Source organism: Anser cygnoides, chromosome Z (assembly GCF_040182565.1).
Source record: "Anser cygnoides isolate HZ-2024a breed goose chromosome Z, Taihu_goose_T2T_genome, whole genome shotgun sequence".
In the NCBI taxonomy this organism is placed as follows: domain Eukaryota; kingdom Metazoa; phylum Chordata; class Aves; order Anseriformes; family Anatidae; genus Anser; species Anser cygnoides.
In genome coordinates, this window is record NC_089912.1 from 2,140,343 (window position 1) to 2,162,524 (window position 22,182).

The following is a 22,182-nucleotide window of genomic DNA, read 5'->3' on the forward strand; positions in this document are numbered from 1 at the left end:
GCCCTGCCGCCCCGCTTCCGGCTTCCCCGCCGCGCCCCCCTCCCGGGCGCTGACGTCACGGCGGCGGACCCCGGAAGCGGAGCGGAGCGGAGGGGGGGGGGGGGGAGGTGCCGGCCCCGCCCCGCCGTGTCCGGGCGGCAGGTACGTGCGGCGGGACGGCACCGCGCGGGGGCGGGGGCGGGGGGAGCTGGGTGGCTCGGCTCGGCTCGGCTCGGCTCGGCCTGGCCCGGCCCGGCCCGGCCCGGCTCCGCCGCCGGTGCCGCCCCACGGTCCGGGAGGCCGCGCCGCCGAGAGGGGGCCGTGCGGGCGGCGGAGGGGTGCGGGTGTCCGTCCGTCCATCACGTCTGTCCGTCTGTCTCTCTGTCTGTCCGTCCGTCCGGCCCCTCACACGCAGCCCGCCGGCCCCGCCATAACGGCCGGGCTGCCCCGGTCCCGGTGCGGGAGGAGTGGCACGGCCCCCGCGGAGGGGTCGGGGCTTCTCTTCGGTCCTTCCATTTCCTCATTTCTATTTTTATTTTGTTACTTTATTCGTTTTGCTCGCTCCTTTTGTTTTTATTATCTGCTGCGTTTTATTTGCTCATTTTATGCATTTGCTCATTTATTTGCTCATTTTATTTATCTTATTATTTGCTCATTTTATTTATCTTATTATTTGCTCATTTTATTATTTGCTTATTTTAATATTCATTGCACTTGCTCTTTTATTTACTCATCATTTTATTCACTTTATTTACTTATTCTTTTTATTTTAATTATCTGCGCATTTCATTCATTTTATTTGCTAATTCCATCTTAATTATTTTTTATTTTCTTTATTTTCTTTCACTGTTTAATTTACTTTATTTCCCCCAGCACACGCCATCGCCACAGCTCCTCACGTTCCCTTCACCTTATTTATTTTATTACTTTACCCACTTAGTCGCACCCCCCCCCCCAAGACGTGGTGCTCGCCGCGCATTGCCTGGCAGTCATGGTGTGAACACGGTGCCCCCTGAGCCGGGCAGAGTTTGGCTCTCCTCCGGTCGGAGCTCCTCTTTGGATGGCAGTTCCTCAAGGTACAGCAGCTGAGAAAGCTTCACGAAATCAGGGACGTTTCTGAGTTGCCCAGGCCTAAGCGCAGGGAGGTAACTTGTAAATGACGGCTGGGTTTTAGCTTGGCAGGTAGGCAACTCAGAATTTGTTCTGAACGACCAGTTGTTGCCCATCCGCCCTTCCTTTCAACAAACGCAGTGCCCTTTGGAGAACCGTTGGCTGCTTTCCTTTCCTCTGGTCCCGACAAACTGCTGCCTGCCTTCAGGACGGTTCTCCTTTATCTCTGCTGTGGCTGGGGCCCAGCTGCGCAGTCTCATGTTAGCCCGCTTAGTAAATCTTCAAAAAAAAACGTAAAATTGCGGTATTTCTGCTTGGTGTTTTTCACCGTGGCAGCAAGTTGCAGTGAGCAGGTAGGAGGCCTTGGGCATGGCTCCTGGCAAAAGAAGTGTTGGGAAAGCGACACCAGCTGCAAGGATGGCTGCCTGTCCTTGGCCACACCTGGAAAGTGATTTGGTAGCACAGCGGAGGGTACGATGGTGACATTATCTGTCCTCAGAGAAGCACAAATAGCAAAAAGGCGTGTTTAGTAAGCACTGGCATTGTCTTGGTGTCGTTAAAGGAGTTTGGCTGGAAGATGGTGGCATCGTGTTGTGCCACCTGTGGTAAAGCTGCCTGGTGGTGTGGCACTTTGGTTAGAGAATGGCAGCTGGATGTTAAAATCAGGTATTTCGTAATCATGCAAGGAAAGGTAAAAACATTGTTATGTAGGGAGAACTAAAACCGTAGCGGCTGAAGGCACATAGAAGATGAGAGGGTATCACCAAGTGATACCAACACAAAGTACAACAAGCACGTCGGTACGTGGCGCACTGCATTTGGAAGTCAGCAGTTGTGAGTGTTTTACATTAAGTCATTCCACCTTCTTTCCCCCCAGACTAATTGCTTCCTGCTGATGGGACGGGTGGCCTCAGCAGGGCGGCTGGAGATGGAGCAGCGTGTCCCCGTGTGCCACCCCCGGCTGTATCTTATCCTGTGCCCTCCACAGCCTTCCCCCATGGAAAGGTGGTGGGCCAACACCGGTGTAACATTTACAGCATTTCCATTGACCTGAGGCTTTTTGCCCAAAAGAGTTTAGCTGATGCTGGTGGGTGAGGTGAAGACATCCATCAGGCCTGGGGTGCTGAGCAGCTGGAGGCGGACAGGGGCATCGTCATTTTAGAAGCATGGTGCACGCTCACGCTCAGGCTGCCTTACCGAAACACCTGTCGTTATTGGAGCTTTGTCGATGGTGTCTGGATTTTGTCTGTTCTCTTTGTGTTCCTTTGCAATGGTGGTAGCCGGTTATGACTGTATGTTAATCTGTTAGTTGACTTTTTAGTGAGTTGTCACTTATAGTTAGCTCATGTTTGGGAGAGCTTCTTGTAGTTACTCAGTGGGGAATTATCTGTTGTTTTGTTTTGTTTTTTTTCTTTCAAGTTCACAACCTTACTTTTTTCCCCCTGGAGACTCAGCTCTGACTTTGGAGGTTTTGTCCATTCCAGGCTCTGTAGAAAAAGTTCTGAATGCGACTCTGTTGCTGGTACTTTGAATTTGACCCACTGTTCCTTTGGGGAACAATGCGCTATGGTGACTGAGGAGTTTTTCACATTTACAATAGATTCCTGGAATTCTTTGAAGTAAAGCATACATACAAAGAATGAATGCATATCTTCTTTTTAATTTTTTTCCACTTGCTTACTGAAACAAATTGGTTAGCAGCGAGCATGAAAACATCTGCTTATGAAATTTAATGCTGCCCTATGAGGTTTTTTTTTGTGTGTGTGTGCCTTTTCTCTTTGCAAGTGTGATTGTGCATCTGTCTTCTTGGTCTGTAGGTCAGTTTCACAGATCTGCACTGAGTGGAACTCTTGAAGTACAAGTTAATGGCTATTTTGTATGGATGTTGTTCAGTATTTTAAGCGTTGCGGTTAGGGTGTGCACCACATATATATGCTCATTTTATTTTTGAGTGGAAGACTCTGGAGTGAGGACTCTGATAAGTTAATATCTAGCTAATCACGGTGTCCCATCCACTCTTCCTGTAATGGGACTGAATTGTGTCGGACGGTGAAAAGACAGAGCATTCAATTTTGTGCGATCCTTGACCTTTCTGCTCAGCTCCCCATCAGATAATTATTAGTGCCAGTTTTCGTCGTGGTTCTTGTTTTATGGCTGACTGCTCCTAGGAATTAGGCTGGGACCTCCAAGTCATTTCACTCCCTCCATGCTCACACCAGAGAGTGCCCGGGGTGTGGTTTTGCAGCCCGTTCAGGGCAGGTCATGTCCCCTCTGCTGCGGAAAGGGGCAGCACTCCTTTCTGCCTGGTCCCTCGTGGTGGTCTGAGGGATCGTGAGCCAGGTCAAGAAATGGATCCAGCTAATGCACAGCTGCAGAAGTACAATGCTCCCTTCCCAGTCGCATCAGCCAGCTTGCAAGCACTGGTGAATGCCTTCAGGAGGTGAAGGATGTGGGAATGGAGACACTGCGATGAGGAGGAAGGACAGACTGCCTCCCCTGCAGGTAAAGACTTATCTCAGGTGGGATTCAGATGATCGTGAACCTGCAGCCCGCGCTACTTTGTACTGGAGCCGACAGCGGATGAAACTGTGGTTACCATTTTCCCGACCAGTCCGCTCTCGCAAGTTAATTGCTAACAATACTTCTGGTGAGAACGGCGTCCCACTCGAGGGCTGGTGCCGTCGTTACCTATACCTAGCTGCTCTTATTCCCGTTGTGCCCTGGGGAGGGTTTCAGCCATACCAACCTCCTGCTGATGGAACCTCGCTAGGACTCCAGTTGGTACTCTCTTGAGCTGGTATCCTAAAGAGAAAAGGTGAACCACGTAGAGTTAGTCCAGCTGATTTTAGGTGTTTCTCCATTACAGCTACTTTGGTTTCTAAGCCTTGTGGCTTCCCAGTGCCTGGCAGAAACTGGAGGGGAGCAGTCTGTGTCCAGCCTGCTGTGTAGACATCGGAGTGCTGGAAGTACTGATCTTTAATACTTACACGAAATAGGTGTTGTTTTGAAAGCTGCGGTATTAGCTGAATCAATATGTTTAGAACAGGAGTAAATTTACAAAACTTTACTGTAAGCAAATAGGTTTGTTTTCTCAGGCTGGTAAAGGAAAAAAAAAATCTTTATCACGTGCTTAGAGGGAGACGTGCTGCTTCAAATTGAAGTTGCCTGTGCACACTGTCTGTTGGACTGCAATGAGCAATTCTGGTGCTGACTGGAAGCAGGTCAGTACCTGAAGCACCAGTGATACTGAGTGTTAAAGTGTTTGTGTTTCTTGATGCTCGTGTGTTTAAGGTTAGACTTGCCACATTACACTGTTCAGGTTTTTGCATTTTTTTTTTTTTGTCATTATCAGTTGTTCATAAGGAGGTTTGCCTGTTTACTGCCAATTTCAGGTCAATGTTTGAGGTAAAAAGTTTTTAGAGAGGGACAGACTGAAAAAAGTTTTGGACTGCTTTGAAAAAGTTCTTGATTACTGTAACTATCCCTAGGCATCTCCGAGATGTAGATAAGAAATATGAAATTTAATAGGAAGATAGCTTTGGAAATTGTGAGCTATTTCCCAAGGCAGCTAGTCTGTATTTGTCTGAATTATAAGCTTCATAAAGTTGCCGTTTTCCATTTGCTATTAAATCTTTTAAGATATTTGTTTTGAATTCTCCAGACATTTCAGCTGCTGTGTACATACATATGTAGTCTGCTGGCCTACTCGGCTGTCTTCACCGTGTCAGCTTTACGCAGCACGCACGGTGAGGGCTGCTGGTGGGACGTAGGAAAACACGGGTTCTACTGTTCTTCGTCATCCCTTAGCTGGAGTGCATTGTGTGTTGGGGGAAGGCATAGTGGACCTCGTTGTTTTGCCTCTGCTACATGCTGGGAGTTAGCAGCTGTGTTGTACTTAGCAGCTGTTGTGTAACCTCTGTGCTCGAAGGAAAACTGTCCCCCCCCCCTTTTTTTTTTTAGTAATAACTACTTGTCTGAGAAGATGGACAAGGTGATTCTGATCGATCACGTCAGTACGCCAAGCTAACTGTTATGTCAAAGACCGAGTCCAAGAGATAATGCAGTGGTTGTAGTTTCTTTTAAAGTCCTGCAAGGCTGGCTTCATAAAGCCTTGAAAACCACCTTTGAGTGAATGTCATATTTATGCATTATCATATATTCTGTGCAAATCTAAGTCTCTTTGTTTAACTGAAGAACATGCTAACCCATTTCTTTGCTTTCTTCTTTCTTGTCCTAAGTACAAGTATAGGCAAACAACCTTGAAAGCATCTAGCTTTTTTTTTCTTTTTTTTTTTTTTCCAACTAATGAGCATGTAATTCATCTGGCAGAATGTGTGTGTTACAAATCCATCCCAAGAAACACGATATTGAGTAAGAGGAGCAGATTACAGTAGAAACTGGCACCACGGTCAAAACCAAAATTTGAGATACTTTTAAAAGGAGATGCATGTACGAGGAAGACTTGGTAGCGAAAGTGGCACTGATGAACCATGCTGTATCACGGCTTTAAGGAAATACTGTGAAATGAGGATAAGTAGCGTGCTCATGTGCATGCTTGTCTCTCTTGAAGAACACTAGTCTGCGGAGTGAGAGAGCATCTCTCCACTGAAGCATGCTATCAAATCTCAAGAAATAAAATGTGAGTTACTGGGAATTGTGTATGTATATAGTGGTAACTTCCGACCTGTAACACTGCATTAATGTAGCTGTCCACATCCAAGCCAATGAGAAGATTTCAGAGTAAGCAGAATCATCAAAATCAGCAAGTATTGCAAACTCATTTGATACATAGTAGTCAATGAGTCAGAAGTTAATGTAGGCTTCTTGATACTTTACTTCAAATATTTGTGTTTTGGAACAACAGAATGTGAAATGTACAAGGAGTTGTTGCTTGTCAAAGTGATGGAGCCCCTCTTTTGCTTTGCCTGCCGGTGGTCCTTTCCTGTCTGTGTTGGCAAATCAGGCTGGAAAAAGTTCTCAGGCAGCAGCTGTGTGCTCCTGCCTTGTTCTGTCCTGTTGCCTCAGTTGTACCAGGTAATGAACCAAATCTGGGAATCAGTAAGGTAAAATATAATGCTAAAAAGATACACTGCAATGCACAGGCTCACCATGCATTGCTACCAGCGGTTCTGTCAGCACAGCTGAGGGGGTAGCACGGGTAGGGGCTGGGACCTCTTAAGTCGTTTTGCAAAACTGTGTTTGGGAATATGTCCTTTGATTCCAAGACCTAGAGGCAGGAACTGTCTTTGTTCTGTATTTGTTCTCTGTGACACAGTGGAGTACTTGTTATCTGTCTGGATGAAGACCAACACTGCTTTCCCTTGGGTTGGATTTAACATTTCTCAGCATAAGAAATTGTCCCCAATTTCTAGAAATTTCAAGCATGTTCTGATAATGGCAGCACGAAAGCTCCAGGTTAGCTCCTTTGGCCTTATGTCCACTGTGATAATGAAACTTTATTTCCAGCAAGATGCAGTAGATGCCTAACTGCCATGCTAAGTGAGATTTTGTATCTGTAGCAAACCCCGGCTAGTGTCCTCACTTGTACTTTATTTCTTAAGACGTGATTTTCAGTTGTCAGTGACTCAGAAGCAGACAATGACGTTCTTGGCATGCAGTGCCATATGATCTCCATTTTTGCTCTTACTAAATAGGTTATATGTCTTGGTTTCTAGCATTACATTCATGTGAATCATCCCACCAGCTTTGCAAATATCAGATAGGTTGAATGTAAGTTCCTGAAGGAGCGCTTTAAGTTCTCGTTCGCTATTTTCCCAACATCATTCTGTGGGCAAATTATTATTATTTTTTTTGACTTTTCAGACTTTGTTCTGGTAGTCAGAAAAATGACAATAAATCCCTAAGGAGCAACTAATTTGAGAAGACCGCACCAAAATAACACGAAGTTTGAGCTATTGCCTGTATGGGGTAGTTGGTCTGGGGAAGGGAGCTGAGCCTGGGAGGGATGGAATTATGTTGAGATGGGAAATCCATTTCCTTAATGACACCAACCCATACCTGCATTTTCCTGGTGTGAGAGAGAAAATGCTGGTGCTTTTCTATCAGAGAGAAACTGGAGTTTTCAAAGACAGCAGTGTGTTCCTGTGAGAAGCGAAGATTTTGCCAGCTCAGTGATGCCCATAAGAAACATTCAAAGGAATGTTTTGTTTAACAAATTCTTGACAATTGTGATCTTCAGAGAGTACTATTAACGAGCATATAAGAAAGGTTTATGTATGTGGCAGCATTAAAGTATCTGGCTTTCCAGAAGAGGAGCATGGTGCGGTTAACATAGTATTTTTGTCGAGTCTGTTCTAAACTTCACTTTTCGTAGCAGTGTGGAATAGCAGATAAATATATTTTAATGTTTTACTTTCTGGGATGTGCTGGTAGACATAGCAAAAGCAAATTTACCATGAGTGTGGTCAAACGTGGTAACGGGGCCCGGAGAGGTAGTGGAATTGCCATCCTTGAAAATGTTCAGAACTTGACTGGTCGGTGCAAAGGAGATGATGAGCCCTGCTTTCAGGAGGAGCTTGGACACCTCCAAGCTCCCTTCCAGTGCACGTGATTGTGTGGAACGGCGCCTCTGTGTTTTGGAAGTCAAACACGGTACGTGGCAAGGTCTGCTGTGATGTCAGGTAGGGAAGGTGTCAACTTCAGTATGTACAAATCTCCAACGATTCGAGCGGGACAAAACGTTTTGGAGGAGCTGGGTGTGTGGAGGGTCCTTAGGGGCTTTAATCACTCCCATGCCCATTCTGTAATGACAGCATGAAGGGAGCCAGTGATGAGCGGGCAGGAGGCGGTCTGGAAGGAGTTGTGGAGTTGGCCATCCGTTGCATCCCGTTCCAGTGCTCTTGCACTGGAAGGGGAAAGAAGGACAGTTCAGGAAGGAAGGGAGTGGAGCGCTGCTAGGAGCGTGCAGGGTGAAATGAGGCCAAGTGGGACTTGGAGATTGTGCGAGAAATGGGAGGTAGTGATTGAGAGGCACTTAAAATACGGGGGAGGAAGAACTTAGGTTAGGAGAAACATTAAGGTCATGCTTGCAGCTCAAGAGAGGAAGGTCAAACAAAAAAATGAATAGCTGCTTTCTAAATGAACACCTTCATTCCAGGCATAGACAAAGGGAGAAGTGCAGTGGAAAAAAACAAATGTGATTATGCCTTCACTTTGCTAATGACTTGGGTGGTGATGGCATAGAGAGTAACTTTATTAATTTTACAGAGAGTACCAGGCTGGGAGAGGATTCAAGTTCTGTGAAAAGTAACTTTAGAATTTCAAATGGCTTAGAAAAAATAGAGAAACAAAGTGAAAGAAATAATGTGGTTTGAAAGGACAAATGCAAAGGACTGTGCTTAGGCTTGATAGTTCCCTATATAAACATAAAATAGCAGTAATTACAGAAAAAAATAATTCCAGATTTTTAGATGAATCATAGTCTGAACATGAGTCAGTAACGTTGTGCTGTTGCAAGGAGGGTAATCATTTTTCTGGGATATATAGTCAGAAGGGATGTTTAAACGTGTTACCTGGTAAGTTCATTGTGCACATTGCTTGGACTTGTTCAGTTTGGGCCATCCCTTTTAAGAAACACTTTGGGCCACAGGAGGTTCTTCCAGGGGAAAGCAACAATAATTTTTCAGACTAGAGGAGACTGAGGAAGACACAACAGCTATCTCCAGGTATGGGAGGGGTTGCTAGAAAGAGGAAGGGCATAAACTTCCAAACTGCCTATAGGCCTAGAAGTAAAGATCTGTGACAAAAGACGTGGAAGTTTGGAAGAATCCTCACCTGAAAAGGGTAGTTTGGCGTCAGAATAGATTTCTGTTTAAAGCCGAAATACTGCCGCTGTGTCAAACACAGTAGTTTATTTGCAATCACTAACGCTGGGGATGTGGTTTCTCTGTAGGTGCTGGGAAGTGCGTGCTGCCACCCATCTTGTAAGGCGAGGGGATCTTAAACTTCTCTGGCAGAGGTCGCCTTGCCTCCTAGTCGTCAGCTTTCAGGCGCAGCAGGGGGAGCAGAGCAAAAGGCAGGAGGTCTGGCAGGTTCTGTGTTTGTCTCTCGAGGCTCAGGATGAGGTTCAGGCATGAGCTTAATCAGCAACGTGAACGTAACTTCAGGAAAGCTCTGGGGTATTCGTCACGCGTATTTTTAAAAGGAATTTAGTTAAGGCCATGCTGGATGTCTGATTAGGTGTAGATGATGCTGACTTCGAGAAGTAGGAGAGAATGAGATGTTGTCTTTCCTATTTTGACTTTCTCCACGTTGTTTTTTGTATAATACTGGAGTTTAGTGCATGGGAGCTTAACTGAGTGTGGGTAAACAACCTTAATTTTAATATTTCCCGATACCTGTGGAATTGACAGTGTCTTTTAGTAGTGGAGGCATACATATTTATAATATGCTATCAGATATGGAAAGACAATATGGACATTTTTTAAGGCTCTGTGCATCTACAAGGTGATTTTAACCAGCTGGAAGGTGTTTTAATGCACTTAGGAGAATGATTGCCAACAGAATGAGTAATATACAGCATTGTCAGCTTTCACAGATTTGTCATGGCTGTGGCCCTGGTGGTTTTGACAGTTTCTTGATGATAAATTTTGTCTGTTTCACAGAAATTGAAGAATTAGAATCAGAAATAAATGCTTAGGAACACAAAAGTGAAACCCCTGAGACCACAAGCTCTAATTCTTGCTCATGCACAGGCTGCTTGTAATGATTTTCTCATCCCTTGTTAAAGGCTGTTCATTGCTATTGTGGGAGGTAACTAACGTATGTATAAGGGTGTATACGTAAACACATACTCATACTTTTTGCACAAACTTTTGCACTTTTTCATTTATCGTGCACTTTTATTTTTTTCTCACCTGAAGGTGACAGACTGGCTGGTAGTGGCAGGGACTTCTGGGGCTTGCCTCGCGCATCCCCCATGCCCTTAGTAGTGCCACCGTGTTCAGTGGTTTTGATCATCTCCAAGTAACCTCTCCGGGCAGCCTGTTCTAGTGTTAGACCACCCTTAGACTAAGGGTTTTTGTTATGTTTGGGTGGAATTTCCTAGACTCCAGTTTGTGCCCACTGCCTGTTTCCCTCTGACGGGACGCCACTGGGAGCAGTCTGCCTCAGTGGTCTTCAATTCTCCCGGTCAGGCATTGAACAGGCACCGATGAGACAGACCGCTTCCTCCTCACCCCATGCCCCAACTCGTCTCTTCTCCAGGCTGAACAGTCCCAGCTCTCTCTGCCTCTTCCCCGGTGTCAGATGCTCCACGCTCCTCCTCACCTCTGTCACCCTTCACCAGACCCGCTGCAGGACGTCCGTGCCTGTCTCGTGCTGGGAAGCCCAGAGCTGGATGCAGCGCTCCAGGTGCATCTCACCAGAGCGGAGCAGAGGAGAAGGACCACCTCCCCTGTCTGCTGGCAGTGTCTTCCCTGAAGCAGCCCAGGATGTTGCTGCCAGGATCTCGTTCAGTTACTTGTTTCTTCAGGTCTCATCTCAAACTTGAGCAACATCAGATGCAAAGGCTGGAATTTCTTTCCTGCATCCTTCTAAATTGTGGAATTTCCCCTTTCCAACTTAAAAAAGCCTGAAGCAATGCTAGCTATATTTTTGAAGCTTCAGAGACAGCTACCCAAAAGCTCTGTCCGTTGGAGTGAAGACATTTGCTTCAAAAGACCCATGCAAGATTGAGAAATATTTTTAAGTTGGGCCATTTTTGGTGTACGCTTATTTAAGCAGTTGCTTTCCACTTGGTTTGAAGTTTATAAGGAATTCCTGTGGTAGTTAAATATCTGGTTAGTTAAGATGTATTTTAGCAGGAATATAAAAATAATATTTGTCTCCTTGTTGTGGTGTAACCCGGCAGGCAGCTCAGCACCGTGCAGCTGTTGGCTCGCCCCCCGCCTCCCACTGGGATGGGGGAGAGAATTGTGGGGGGAAAAATAAGTAAAAGATCGTGGGTTGAGATGAAGACAGTTTAATAGGACAGAAAAGGAGGGGAAATAATAATGATAATAATAATAATAGAATGTACAAAGCAAGCGATTCACAGTGCAACTCCTCACCATCATCTGACCGATGTCCAGCCAGACCCCGAGCAGCAACAGCCCCCTGGCCAGCCCCCACATATAATTGTCCCACACGATGCCCCATGGTATCTCTCTGGCAGCTGGGGGCAGCTGTCCTGGGTCTGTCCCCCCGCAGACCCTCACTGGCAGGGTGGTGTGAGAAGCTGGGAAGTCCTTGGCTTAGTGCAAGCACTGCCCTGCAACAGCTAAAGATCGGTGTGTTACATTATCAGCATTGTTCTTATTCTAAACACAAAATACTGCACTGTACCAGCTGTCACAAGGAAGATTAACTCGATCTTAGTTAAAACCACGATGCTGCTGTATTGAGATTGGTTTTACAGCACTGGAGTTCTAATTTCAAATCAATTTGGAAGAGGAGTTTGTGCTCTGTAAGTTTTTTACGTGCTTCTAAAGTTCTGATCTGTCCTCTGTCCCTTCCTCACTTTTTTTTTGATATTTATCAGATATTTTGTGTTACCTTCCAGGTTTGTTCCAAGTAAAATTAATTTAGGTAAAGAAAATGTATCTTTTGTCTAGCATTGCTGATCTCATACTAACTCATTTTTATTGTGAAATTACTTTTCATCTGATTTCCCCTCGGTTTTCTTTTTTCTTTTTGGATTCTTTTTCATATTTGGAGTAAAATTTTGTTACAAAGCATGTAAAGTTTGAAAATTTAGTTTTCTCTAAGATTTTGTTTCTCTTTCTTTTTCCCCCCTTCTCCAACACAAGGAATTTAGAACAAAAGATTTTTGCCTCTAGATTATTTCGTATGTCCACGTGGCTGCAACTGGATTGTTTCTTCTGCTTTCGCTTAAGGATAGGTTAAAAATAAATAAAAGATTGGAGGTGTGATGGTTACATTATTATTTCATTCTTGCAACCTATTTGTTGTGCTGTAAGTATTCCTTACAAATTTATATTGCCCTGTGCTTACACCACTAACCTGACCTCAATGGTCTGTATAGTTTTTACTTCATTTTTAAATGAAATCTTGTTTACATAAAAATACTCTTAAAGGTAATACTATTCTAATATCCAGCAGATTTTCTTGAAATTCTTGAGTTGTGAGAAAGTGTTTGTATTGTCTCTAATGTGTTTTTTCAGAAGTCTCTTGTTATCTTGTTACACTGGATGAGGCTGGTGCTGTTTTGTGTTTTTCCATGTCACACCATATAATATATTTCTGTCTCTTGCATTAATTTCCATGTAGTCTTGGGAAGCAATGCGGTCAGCTGCTGTAGAGGTGAACATAAAAATAAGTATACTAACACACACAGGCTTTAGTACACGATTTAATTTTTTACGATTTTTTTTATGTTTAGGTATTCTCATTCTGATTTTAAGGTGACATAAAGGTAGAATAGTGCAATGGATTGATCACCCTTGTCCTGTAATTACTGTACTTTATCAATAAGCTCTATTGTAGCTGTTACATTTTTCAGCTACCACAGTATTCAAATCAGTAAGTTGTATTTAACAGCAGTATTCCTTCTGAAAATGCATCTAATCACAGTCAGTTAAGCACTGAAGAGTCCTCTACTTCCTGTGACACTTCGTTTTCTTGGTTAGTTATTGTAATTTGTGAGAGTGATTATTTATTAAGTTGACCCAAAGAATGATGAAGGAGGTGTTAAAGGAAGTCCTTTGTCCATTGTTATTCATTTTAAATAATACTTGGCATGATAAAGAAATCCCAGAAGATGATAAAAGTGCTGATGGTATGTCAGTACTTGAGAGAAGAGGGTGGGTTAATACAGATAATAATAGACCATGCTGTCACAATGTAGGTAAAATAATGGAATACTAATGGAAAATTGTATTAATAAATAATTAAATGACAGAATGAACTCTTTGTTGATTCAGATTATGAGTTTGCTTGATTGCAGTTACTGTTCCAGTATTATAGATTTAATGTTATGTAAACTGACTACTTTAAAATAAATCTACTTCAAGACTGCATAGTGTAAATAAAATAGCTGCTTCATGAGGTACTTTATCCCTTCTTGAAAAAGTAACAGTCTTCAGGAATTGTGGTCTTCAGTAAATACTGCGTAGGAATATTTAGGAATTCACTAAATATTCTTGGGAAATAACATTAAATCATCACTAGTAAAATGTTTCCAACCCAAGACTGGTTAAATGTTAAATAGAAAAGAATTTATTTAGCATTATCCCAGTTATTTGGTAAGTTAGGTCTGCAGCCTGAAGGAAAAAAAAAAAGGCAAGTCAGATTGTGAAACAAAGAAATCAGGAGAAACGAGAAGCCACCACTCTAGCAGTGTTTGTCCTATGGAGTTTGGCTTGCATAAAGTTGTCAACTGGGATTTAAGAAATATATGGAAACACTGGAACTGGAAAAAGATTACTTTGAGTTAGAATAAAAATTTCATAGAAGACTCCTAAACTTGCATCTAGTCGAGTAAGGGGAAAATTAGAGAGGGAAACCTTAACAGACTAGTGACTTAACATAGTGACTAGTGACTGAAGCCAGAGTAATTGGGACTGGAAACAAGACCTGAAAGATGTGACTAACCTTTGAAACTACCACTGGAAGCTGTGGAATCTTCAGCACTTAATAAATTAAAATTGAGACTGAATGCCTTTCTGAAGGCATGCTGTAGTTAAACACAAGTGGTTGGTCTCAGGGTTTGATAGCTGTAGGAAGGCAAGGCCCGTGGTTACCAGGACGCAATCCTGGCCTGAAGCTCTGGGCCTTCCAAGCAAGAACTGTGAATTTCTAGTGATGATTTTCATCAAAATGAGTCGTATCCCCGGTTGCTCTTCCTGCTCATCTGCTGCTTCTGTCTGCACACCTTTGAGTGTGGTAGTACTTGGTTGAGTTCTGCTATATTGTTCTGCAGCCACAAATGCTAAGGTAGGCCTCCTAAGGAGGGCTTCGACTGGTTGGAGATGTAGTGTTTTCCACAAAATACATAAATAATCTTACAAGGTTGGTTTGGAGAAGTTGGTGAAGTTTCTTTAGCTCCTGTGTGGGATGGTTACTGTTAGGTCAAGAATTGCCTAACAGTTAAGAGATGAACCCATGAAGGTGTGCACTGACAGAGGTATGAACCGCTAACAGCTGTGCAGGCTGGCCGGGATGTAGCTCTGCTAAAAAGGAGCTGGAGGTCCTGTTGGACAGCAGTCTGAAGAGGCAAACTCTTTCATAAGGATGCTTGGCGAGATGGGAAATTTCATCTGGATATAAGGAAAAGAAAATGTGCTAAAAACACTGAACATTGAAATACGTTCCCAGGAGGAGTGGTGGAGTCTCTCTGACTGGAAATACTGAAGGCCGGTCATGGCAGCACCCTGGGTTACCTAATGGGTAGGCCGAGCTTGCAGCAAAATGCTGGACCAGATGACCTCCGGAGATCTTTTCCAGCCTAGACTGCTCTACGATGCCGTGGCAGCAGTCTTTACTTTGGGCAGATAAAGCAGGGTTGGGGATAAGGCAGTAGCAGAGCTCTCTAGAGTTGTCTGATTCTAATTACAGAATTGAGCAATTAGTGGAACCTTTTTGTGAATGTTTCTGAAATTCATACAAAAGAAATGTTTACTTGCCTTTATATATATATATATATATCTTGGTCCTTTTTATTTTTTTGGACTAAAAAGGAAAAGAAAATTTATTGATGTAAAAACAAGAATCAGAGTGATACAGTCAGAATTTTGAGTTGAAGTTGGTGGTCTTAAATTACGAGCTAAAAGAGTAATGAATTTATGTTACTCACATTGTTTTTATACACTATAATGTGGTGCTGCTTTGCAGAACCAAACTTGTGGACTGCATGTGTTTTACAAGGCTATTTGAGTTGCTTGTCAGATAGTTGAAATGAGGCAGTACTGCTCGGTTTGGTTGGCCAGATAACATGTGCTGCCTCTAAGGTAGAGGGACAGACCAAAGAAATTTGAGATGCTGTAATCATAAAGCTGAGAGAAATGATAAAATTGAAGAGAAAGGTGTCTCATAATGGGGGATGCTGTGGGCAGAGCTGTAGGGCAGATCCATTGAGGCAGACGCTACTGCAAAGAAGGTATGTACACTATGGGAATTTGGGGTGTTGACATTTGATTTTGATGGTAAACTGATGACTTCAGTAGCCCCCCATGCTCATTTCAGTTGTGTGTGATTTGATACTGAATAGCTTCCACCTCTATTAGGTATTTCTGTGTCATCAGAGCACCTGTGTTATATGCAGAGTAGTCAGACTGGGTGGTGATATTCATTCTTTTCATGTACATGTTCTGGTAGGAGTTGGAGGAAAGAAGTATTTCACAGAAAGGAAGGTGCACCTCTCACCTTTCCTTAGCCTCTTTTTGTGCACCTCCTCAGCATGGAGTCTTCAGTAGGATTAAAAATACTTTGCTGTGTGCTAGGATCTGGACTACAGTCAGTTCTGTATTCATTGCATTTTCAGCCTCTCAGTCTGTCATCTTTTCAGGAGTCTTCAATTAATGGCAGGCAGCACTTCTGAAAGTCAAGATATTACTTAAGAGCAAAGGGAGAGAGGAAAAAAAAAAGTGATTTTAAAGTACTAGACACATATGCGTATGTCTAGGCAGCTTTTCATGGTAGCCAAAACAGAAATCGTTTTCCGTTAATTTTCCAGTCTCTCTCTCTTCATCTGTGGCTGTCCTGCAAATTACTTTGGTGTCTCTATTAAGAGAGTCTTTGAGTTTTACTGTGTTTGGAGGCCTTTTCCTCTCCCAGCTGACCCATGGGATTGCTTGAGAGAAGCTGACATTAGAAAAAAGATTAAAAATTCTGACTTTGTCCTGTAACTACTTAGTATGTACAGAGATGAGGCTATTGAAAGTCAGTGTTCTCCACCACATCTTTCAAGCCAGAATCCTGTTAAAACCAACAGTCTAGTGCAATCATCTTAAAAATTCATCCAAACGTGTTTTTTTTAATAAACTATCACAGGGCAATTATGAAGTAATATTGTGCCAATATTACTTATCCTTGCAATGTACACTGTGAGAAAATAAGATTCTGTAATTAAAGACCATTTCACACACAAATGTTTGCCAGATTAGTGTTTCTTCGATGTTTCTTTTTGTCCTAGCCACTTGATAAGTACCCCTGTGCAACAGTGGAGCTACACAATATGAATCTTTTACCGAATATAATATTATTACATACAACGTAGGCTTTTTTTTCAGGTTTTAATTGAAAGATATTAGTTTTTCATAAACTTTGTTTCCTTGAATTTTCCCTGTCATCTGCTGTGTATGGAGGATTCTTAGTGGCATTTTTGAGGAAGATGATGGTGAAAGGTGCAGTGAAATTAATGCCCTACTCATCTTGGGTGCTGAGCTTGGAAAACCTACAGAACTTTCTTCAGAGTTTTTAAAATGGGAATCCAGCAGTCCAGAGTTCTGAGGACTGAAGCAAATTGCTCAGGTTGAATGCCCTGAAAGTGGGAAAAGTGCAAACCAGGTTACCTGAGAACATTTTGTTTTATAGGAATCGAGTAAATCTCGTAAGAACACCTGCAAATTCATCCTCTGAGCAGGGTTCTCTTCTGCAACATTCTCCTGCCTTCGTGGCACGATTGTTTTTTCTGTCCCCAGAGTTACTTGCCTGACTCACTGGGTAGTACCCATCTGCCTCACCACAGGAGGTAGGGTTCTCCATGCACTTAAAGGATTGATATTACACGTTCTTGAGAGAATATTGCATTAAGCATTCAAAGATGCTGCTGCTGCAGAAGAGTTCCTGGATGGTCATTTTGAATCTTCTCATTTGGTTGGTAAGGCCATTGGGTAAACCTCTCAGAGGCTGTGCTGAGGTTGTACTGCCTGCTTTTGTATTCTTATAGCACGTTTATTATTTGATCATGTCTACAGGCATTTATTTATGAAGGTCATTTCCAGCATTTCAAGTCTGTTAAGCTACAACAATTAAAATTTCAGTATGTGGAATCGTGTTGACTCTGCCCTGTGTAAACAACCGAGTCGCTGATGAGGTGGGGGCACTAATGAAAACAGCTCAGAGTCCTCTGCTCTTTGAGCTTAAGGGGTAAATAACATCAGAAGGTAGCTGCTGTGCAAATAAATCAACTGTTCTTGCTGTCTGTGGTCTTGTACTTTATCAGCAAGTTCCACTACCATTTGGTACAGTGCAAAGATGTACTGAGATTCAGGGATTTTGGGACCCTTGCCAATTTCTGTGTACTCCAGGGGTAAAAGATCCTGCTCTCCCAGCATTTGTTGCACACCTCCCATGTGTTTTCCCTCTGTCTTTTTGCAGCTGTATGGAGCATGCTCTAGGCAAATAGGTAAATTTTCTGGAAATTCTGATAAGTTTTAATAAGTCTGTAATAAATGTATGCAAAAAGCAGTTTTTTACTTAAGCAGATCTGGGCAAGCTCTAAGGGGAACAGGAAGAGGCACATGCTGCATGATAAGCTGATCCTCTGGCAAAGTTTCTGATCTCTGCAACGTGGAGATGTTAGAGCTGCTCATTAACAGCAGAACTGCATGGAAGATCCTACCTGTGAACCTTCTTTGTGTACTAGATATAGACATTTTAGCTGAACTTACCCAAAACAGATTGAAAATAATTGTCTTTCAGAGCTGAAGGTTGGCAAACCTAAGTGTAAGTAAATAAGGTCTTTAATAATGAAAGTGAAGTATAGCCTTACCTGAAGCAGTTGCTACTGTTGTTATCTGTAGTGTCCTAAAAATAAGAATAGATAAAATGTAGTTAGGCAAAACCAAAACAAAACAAAAAAATCAACCAGCCAAATAAACAAGAACAACAAAAAAAAGTTATGTTTCTTGTGCTTTATCTGAGCCAATGCAGAAAATGGTCTGATAGCCAAAACTGTCTCCCAGCCATGTATCTGAAGAAAGCCTAGCTCTGAGTCATCAAACACATTGCACAAGCCTCATGCACGCTTGTCCCTAGCGTGCTTGGTATGTCAGTTTACAAAGAACTAGACTGTAATTCAACTGTATTTTAATAAAGCGTTGTTACCACAGTATTCTGATGACTCATGTTTGGATTATGTCCAGATAAAAGTGATGGAGTTGTTTGCTTGAAAATACCCACGTGTTTTCTTCTATGTTGCACTTGTGGTGGGTTAGCATTACATCTTTTTATGGCCTTTGTTTGGAATTTTTGTACCAGATAACGTTGACTTAATTTCAGTTCTTGCTAATGTATAGCAAAATCATATACTAATGTTTTTTTGCCACGTTTCTAGTTGGATTTGCATAACGAGGAATAATTAAAGCCTGTAAAAATCTGTGTATGTGTGCACTTGTTTCGGAGTCAGAATACACAATAGGGTGTCTGATTTAAAGACTAACACGATCAAGCACTATCCAGGTCCAGATCAGCTCTGCGGTCCAAACTTCCAGTACCACTTTACAAATAAGATCATAAAATATGTATGCACACTATCTTAAGTGTGCAGATGTGTGTTTTCTTTGTTTTTAAATTTTTGACCATTTGTTTGTGAATCCATCAGTCCAACTGAATTCAAAAGGGTCTGGTGAAAATGCAGCCTTGTGAAGCCGCAGTATTTCTGATGACAAATTATTGGGCACTGAGGTTGAAGCAACACAGAATACACATAGTATGTCTAGTGACAGAATATTTAAAGTTTGCATGGGAAACCAAGATATATACAAATTAATGTAAGTTCCCTTGGAAATAAACTTATTTAAGTATTCCTCGGGTGAAATAGTAAATTGTTTTTTAGGATGTGTGCTTGGCATAGCTACTGGAACAAACAACCAAAGAAGAGATGTTTTATGAAGAATCTTTAAGTAATTGCGTAGAAGAACATTCAAAATGATCTGTATTTATTATGGGGCAACTGATGAAGGACATTTGTGAATTATGTGAAGTGCTGAATGTATGGAGTTCAAGATGACTGGGGCTTAAAACTGATTCCTAGAGTAAACTGCAATTCCTGCTTTTGCCTGTAAGCAAGTATTCAGGGAGATTTATGTGTACTTACATTCCCAGTGTTCGTTTCTGGACCATCAGACTCCAGTTCATTCAATATCTGTTTGTAAAAGAAAGGAACTCCAACCCTCTCATCTAATTTCTTCTATTTCTCATTTAGCAAATATCAGTGAGGGTTTTAGCAGAGTGCTGTGTTCACACAAACAATACTTAAAATACTGTGTGCTTGTTTCATCCTCATTCTAATATCAAGTCCTCCCTCCAGTGGCTGCTGTAACAGTTTTTTACATTGTCAAAAAGAACTGGAAATTCTGTCTCAGAGCTAAATTCAGATTCAATTATTTATTTATATTTGATGCGTCTAGCTTTGTGAGTGAACCTCTAAGTTATCAATTCTTTCCTCAGTGGCTAGGTCTATGTCAGTTAAAGGAACCCAGGTACACATTCTAGGGGCAAAAATGCCAGAAATTCTTGGTCACTGCATTGATTTATCTGATTAGGAAAAGGGGATTAATTTATCAAGGTAAATCTGTTCAGATAAATTTTGTATTTCTCACCTTAGATAATTAGAAATCTTCGAGCACCTACATGTCATTTGTAGCTGCATTAACTTAACTATACTCAATCATGAATTTTCAATTTTTTTTGTAGGGAAGATTACCTAATTTGTCTGACAAGAATAATTTTCATCTGGCCTATCGGAAATCACTATGATTGTCACTATCACTTTTAATAATTTTAACTTGAGTGGGTTTGTTTGTTTCCTAAGGTGATTAGGTAGAATGTAAATGTTTTTATGCTGGAAACATACAAACTGATGATGGGCAAGATTTTCTAGTTGGTGATCTTCTGTCAGTGAACTATATGGAAGCATCCAAGAAAAATCTTTCATAAAATGCATGTGTGAATCAACATTTGAGTGGTTTTAATATATACATTGAGTATGCTTTATGCCAGTAAAAAGATTTTTTTTCTTATTTATATTGATTAATTCTGTTATTGGGGCTAATGTGATTAAAGCGTTAGTGAAAAAGAAGTCCATCTTAACTGAATCATGCTGAGTTGCATCATTATTTTAAAAAGTGTATGGTCTAAGTAAAGGTTGCATGGTGGAGTTGTGTTTTGTGGAGAGACTTTTGACAGTGTGCTGTCATTTTGCAGCACCTTAGTCTGAACCACCTCCTGTAAAGGAAGGTGTCAAAGTCAACCCTAGCCCAAACTCGTAGAATGTAGAAGACAGTTAACTGTCTTGAACAAATAATAATAACACAAATAATAATAACACAAATAATAATAATGATAAAAATAAATAAAAATAAAAATATATATCTCCTTAGTTAATAACTATCAGCCCCTTACATTTTATTTTTTTCTTAATCTATAGGAAAATGTTTCATGTAATAGGTTTTCCTTGAAGAAAATAGACAATAATCCCCTCATCTTTGTCATACTGTTTTTTTTTTGTTGTTTGTTTGTTTGTTTTTCTTGCTGTACTTACAGTGAACTACCATTACTTAAAACAAACAATTTTGAGATTCTTTCTTACAGTTGCTACTCTTAGGGAACCAGTAGTACAGCAGATAAATCCTGCTGCTCTTTGTTTGAAAGTTGCAAGTTGCTACCGAGATGCAGTTCATGCAGACTCATCCATGATAAAGTGTAAAACAAATTGATGATGACTGACAGATGAAACAAAGAACTAAAAAGATAAAGTGAAAAAGAACTCAATGCATAGAAGTCTTTTAATTGAAAAGGAAGAAGCAGTGATTGTGGTATGGTAGTTTGCTCCCTTGGTGTCAGATTAAAGATGAAAGGGACTGCAGACTTGAATGTCTGGGTTGCCTTCTGTGCAATAGGAAAAAATTTACACACATATTTTGCATATAAATTCTCACCTTGAACATATTGAGGTTCGTTCTATACCTGGACAATTATGCTATAAATTTCAATGCAGATAATGTATTGTAGAGATCACAGTGGTTTAAAAATACATACTCCATGTAGTTTTACTAAAACTGAGGACTGTGTAGTACAGTGTGAACAATTCGATTTACTTCATTGAAAAAGAAAAATCCGTAGAGATTGTGAATGTTCTGTTGCTTATTTGTGGTTTTGCTTGTATTTTCTACTGTGGACTTTAAAAAGTGTGTGGCTTCTCCAAAATGCTTAACGTTTACTGATCCTATGTCAGAGTCGCAAAAAAGGAGTATTGATTAGATAAATGTTCCTTCAGGATTAAGAAGTTAATATTCATTCTTGTGAATCTCTGACCAAGTATGATAGAGGAATTTTTGTCGCACTATGTTGTGAAACTTCCTAATCCAAGATAGCACGATAAGACTTTGTCCAGTATAAGTTTTGAAGAAGAGAAGGTCAATTTTAGTTCTACATTATAGAGTACGATTTTATAATATTCAGGGAAGTTTTGCTTTCAAAACAAATTCTGTTGTTTTATATGCAGTTCTCTTTATGTATATGTGGTAGCAAATCAGATCTCTTGAAGCAGAAGTCAGTAAATTTGTTAATTGCTAACTTGTTGATTTTCAGATTGTCCTTTGATGACAAATGCACATTGACTTTACTATTTTAATTCTGCTGACAGTTTGGGTAAGGATGGCTCAGCTCCAGCAAGGAGGCCCAGATGAAAAAGAGAAGACTACTGCATTAAAGGGTATGAATTCTTCTGCCTTCTTTTTACATATATAGACTCTTCAGAAACAGTTATTAATATTAAGGAAAGGAAAACACTTTTATCTAAGTATGGGTTAGATTCTGGGAGCTGCAATACTGGATAAGACTATAAGTCTGTCTATGTAGTGCTTTTTGTCTAGTGGTGTCCATTATCGATAGTTTCATAAGATGATTCAAAAAATAATGATCTGTGGTAAAGAGTAACAGAGTAAGAAATCCATTAATTTTATAATTTTCATAATTATCCTTTGAAGAAGTTGACTGGTGCTTTTGTGTTCTTATTTTCTGAGGGGTATACTTTAATTTTTATGCTATTTATGTTTCAGAATTTTGTATCCATATTATAGCTTTAAAAAATCTCTTTAGCTGTAGAATGTTAGCAGTGAAAACATTTTC

The 22,182-nt window shown here is 41.3% G+C and overlaps 1 protein-coding gene across 9 annotated transcripts in view; it reads left to right on the forward strand.

Moving 5' to 3' along the window:
• ARB2A (ARB2 cotranscriptional regulator A) overlaps positions 1–22,182 on the forward strand; it is a 259,415-nt gene continuing 237,233 nt past the window's right edge. For 2 of the 9 annotated variants that reach the window (XM_066988635.1, XM_066988637.1), the window contains exons 1-2: positions 13–141; positions 21,643–21,766. In XM_066988635.1, coding sequence (XP_066844736.1) covers positions 21,661–21,766 — 106 coding nt within the window. In that variant the 5' untranslated portion in view covers positions 13–141; positions 21,643–21,660. Of the gene's footprint in view, positions 142–919; positions 1,056–10,314; positions 11,555–21,642; positions 21,767–22,182 lie in introns of those variants that run through there. The other 7 variants (XM_066988630.1, XM_066988636.1, XM_066988633.1 and 4 more) reach the window with 6 other exon arrangements.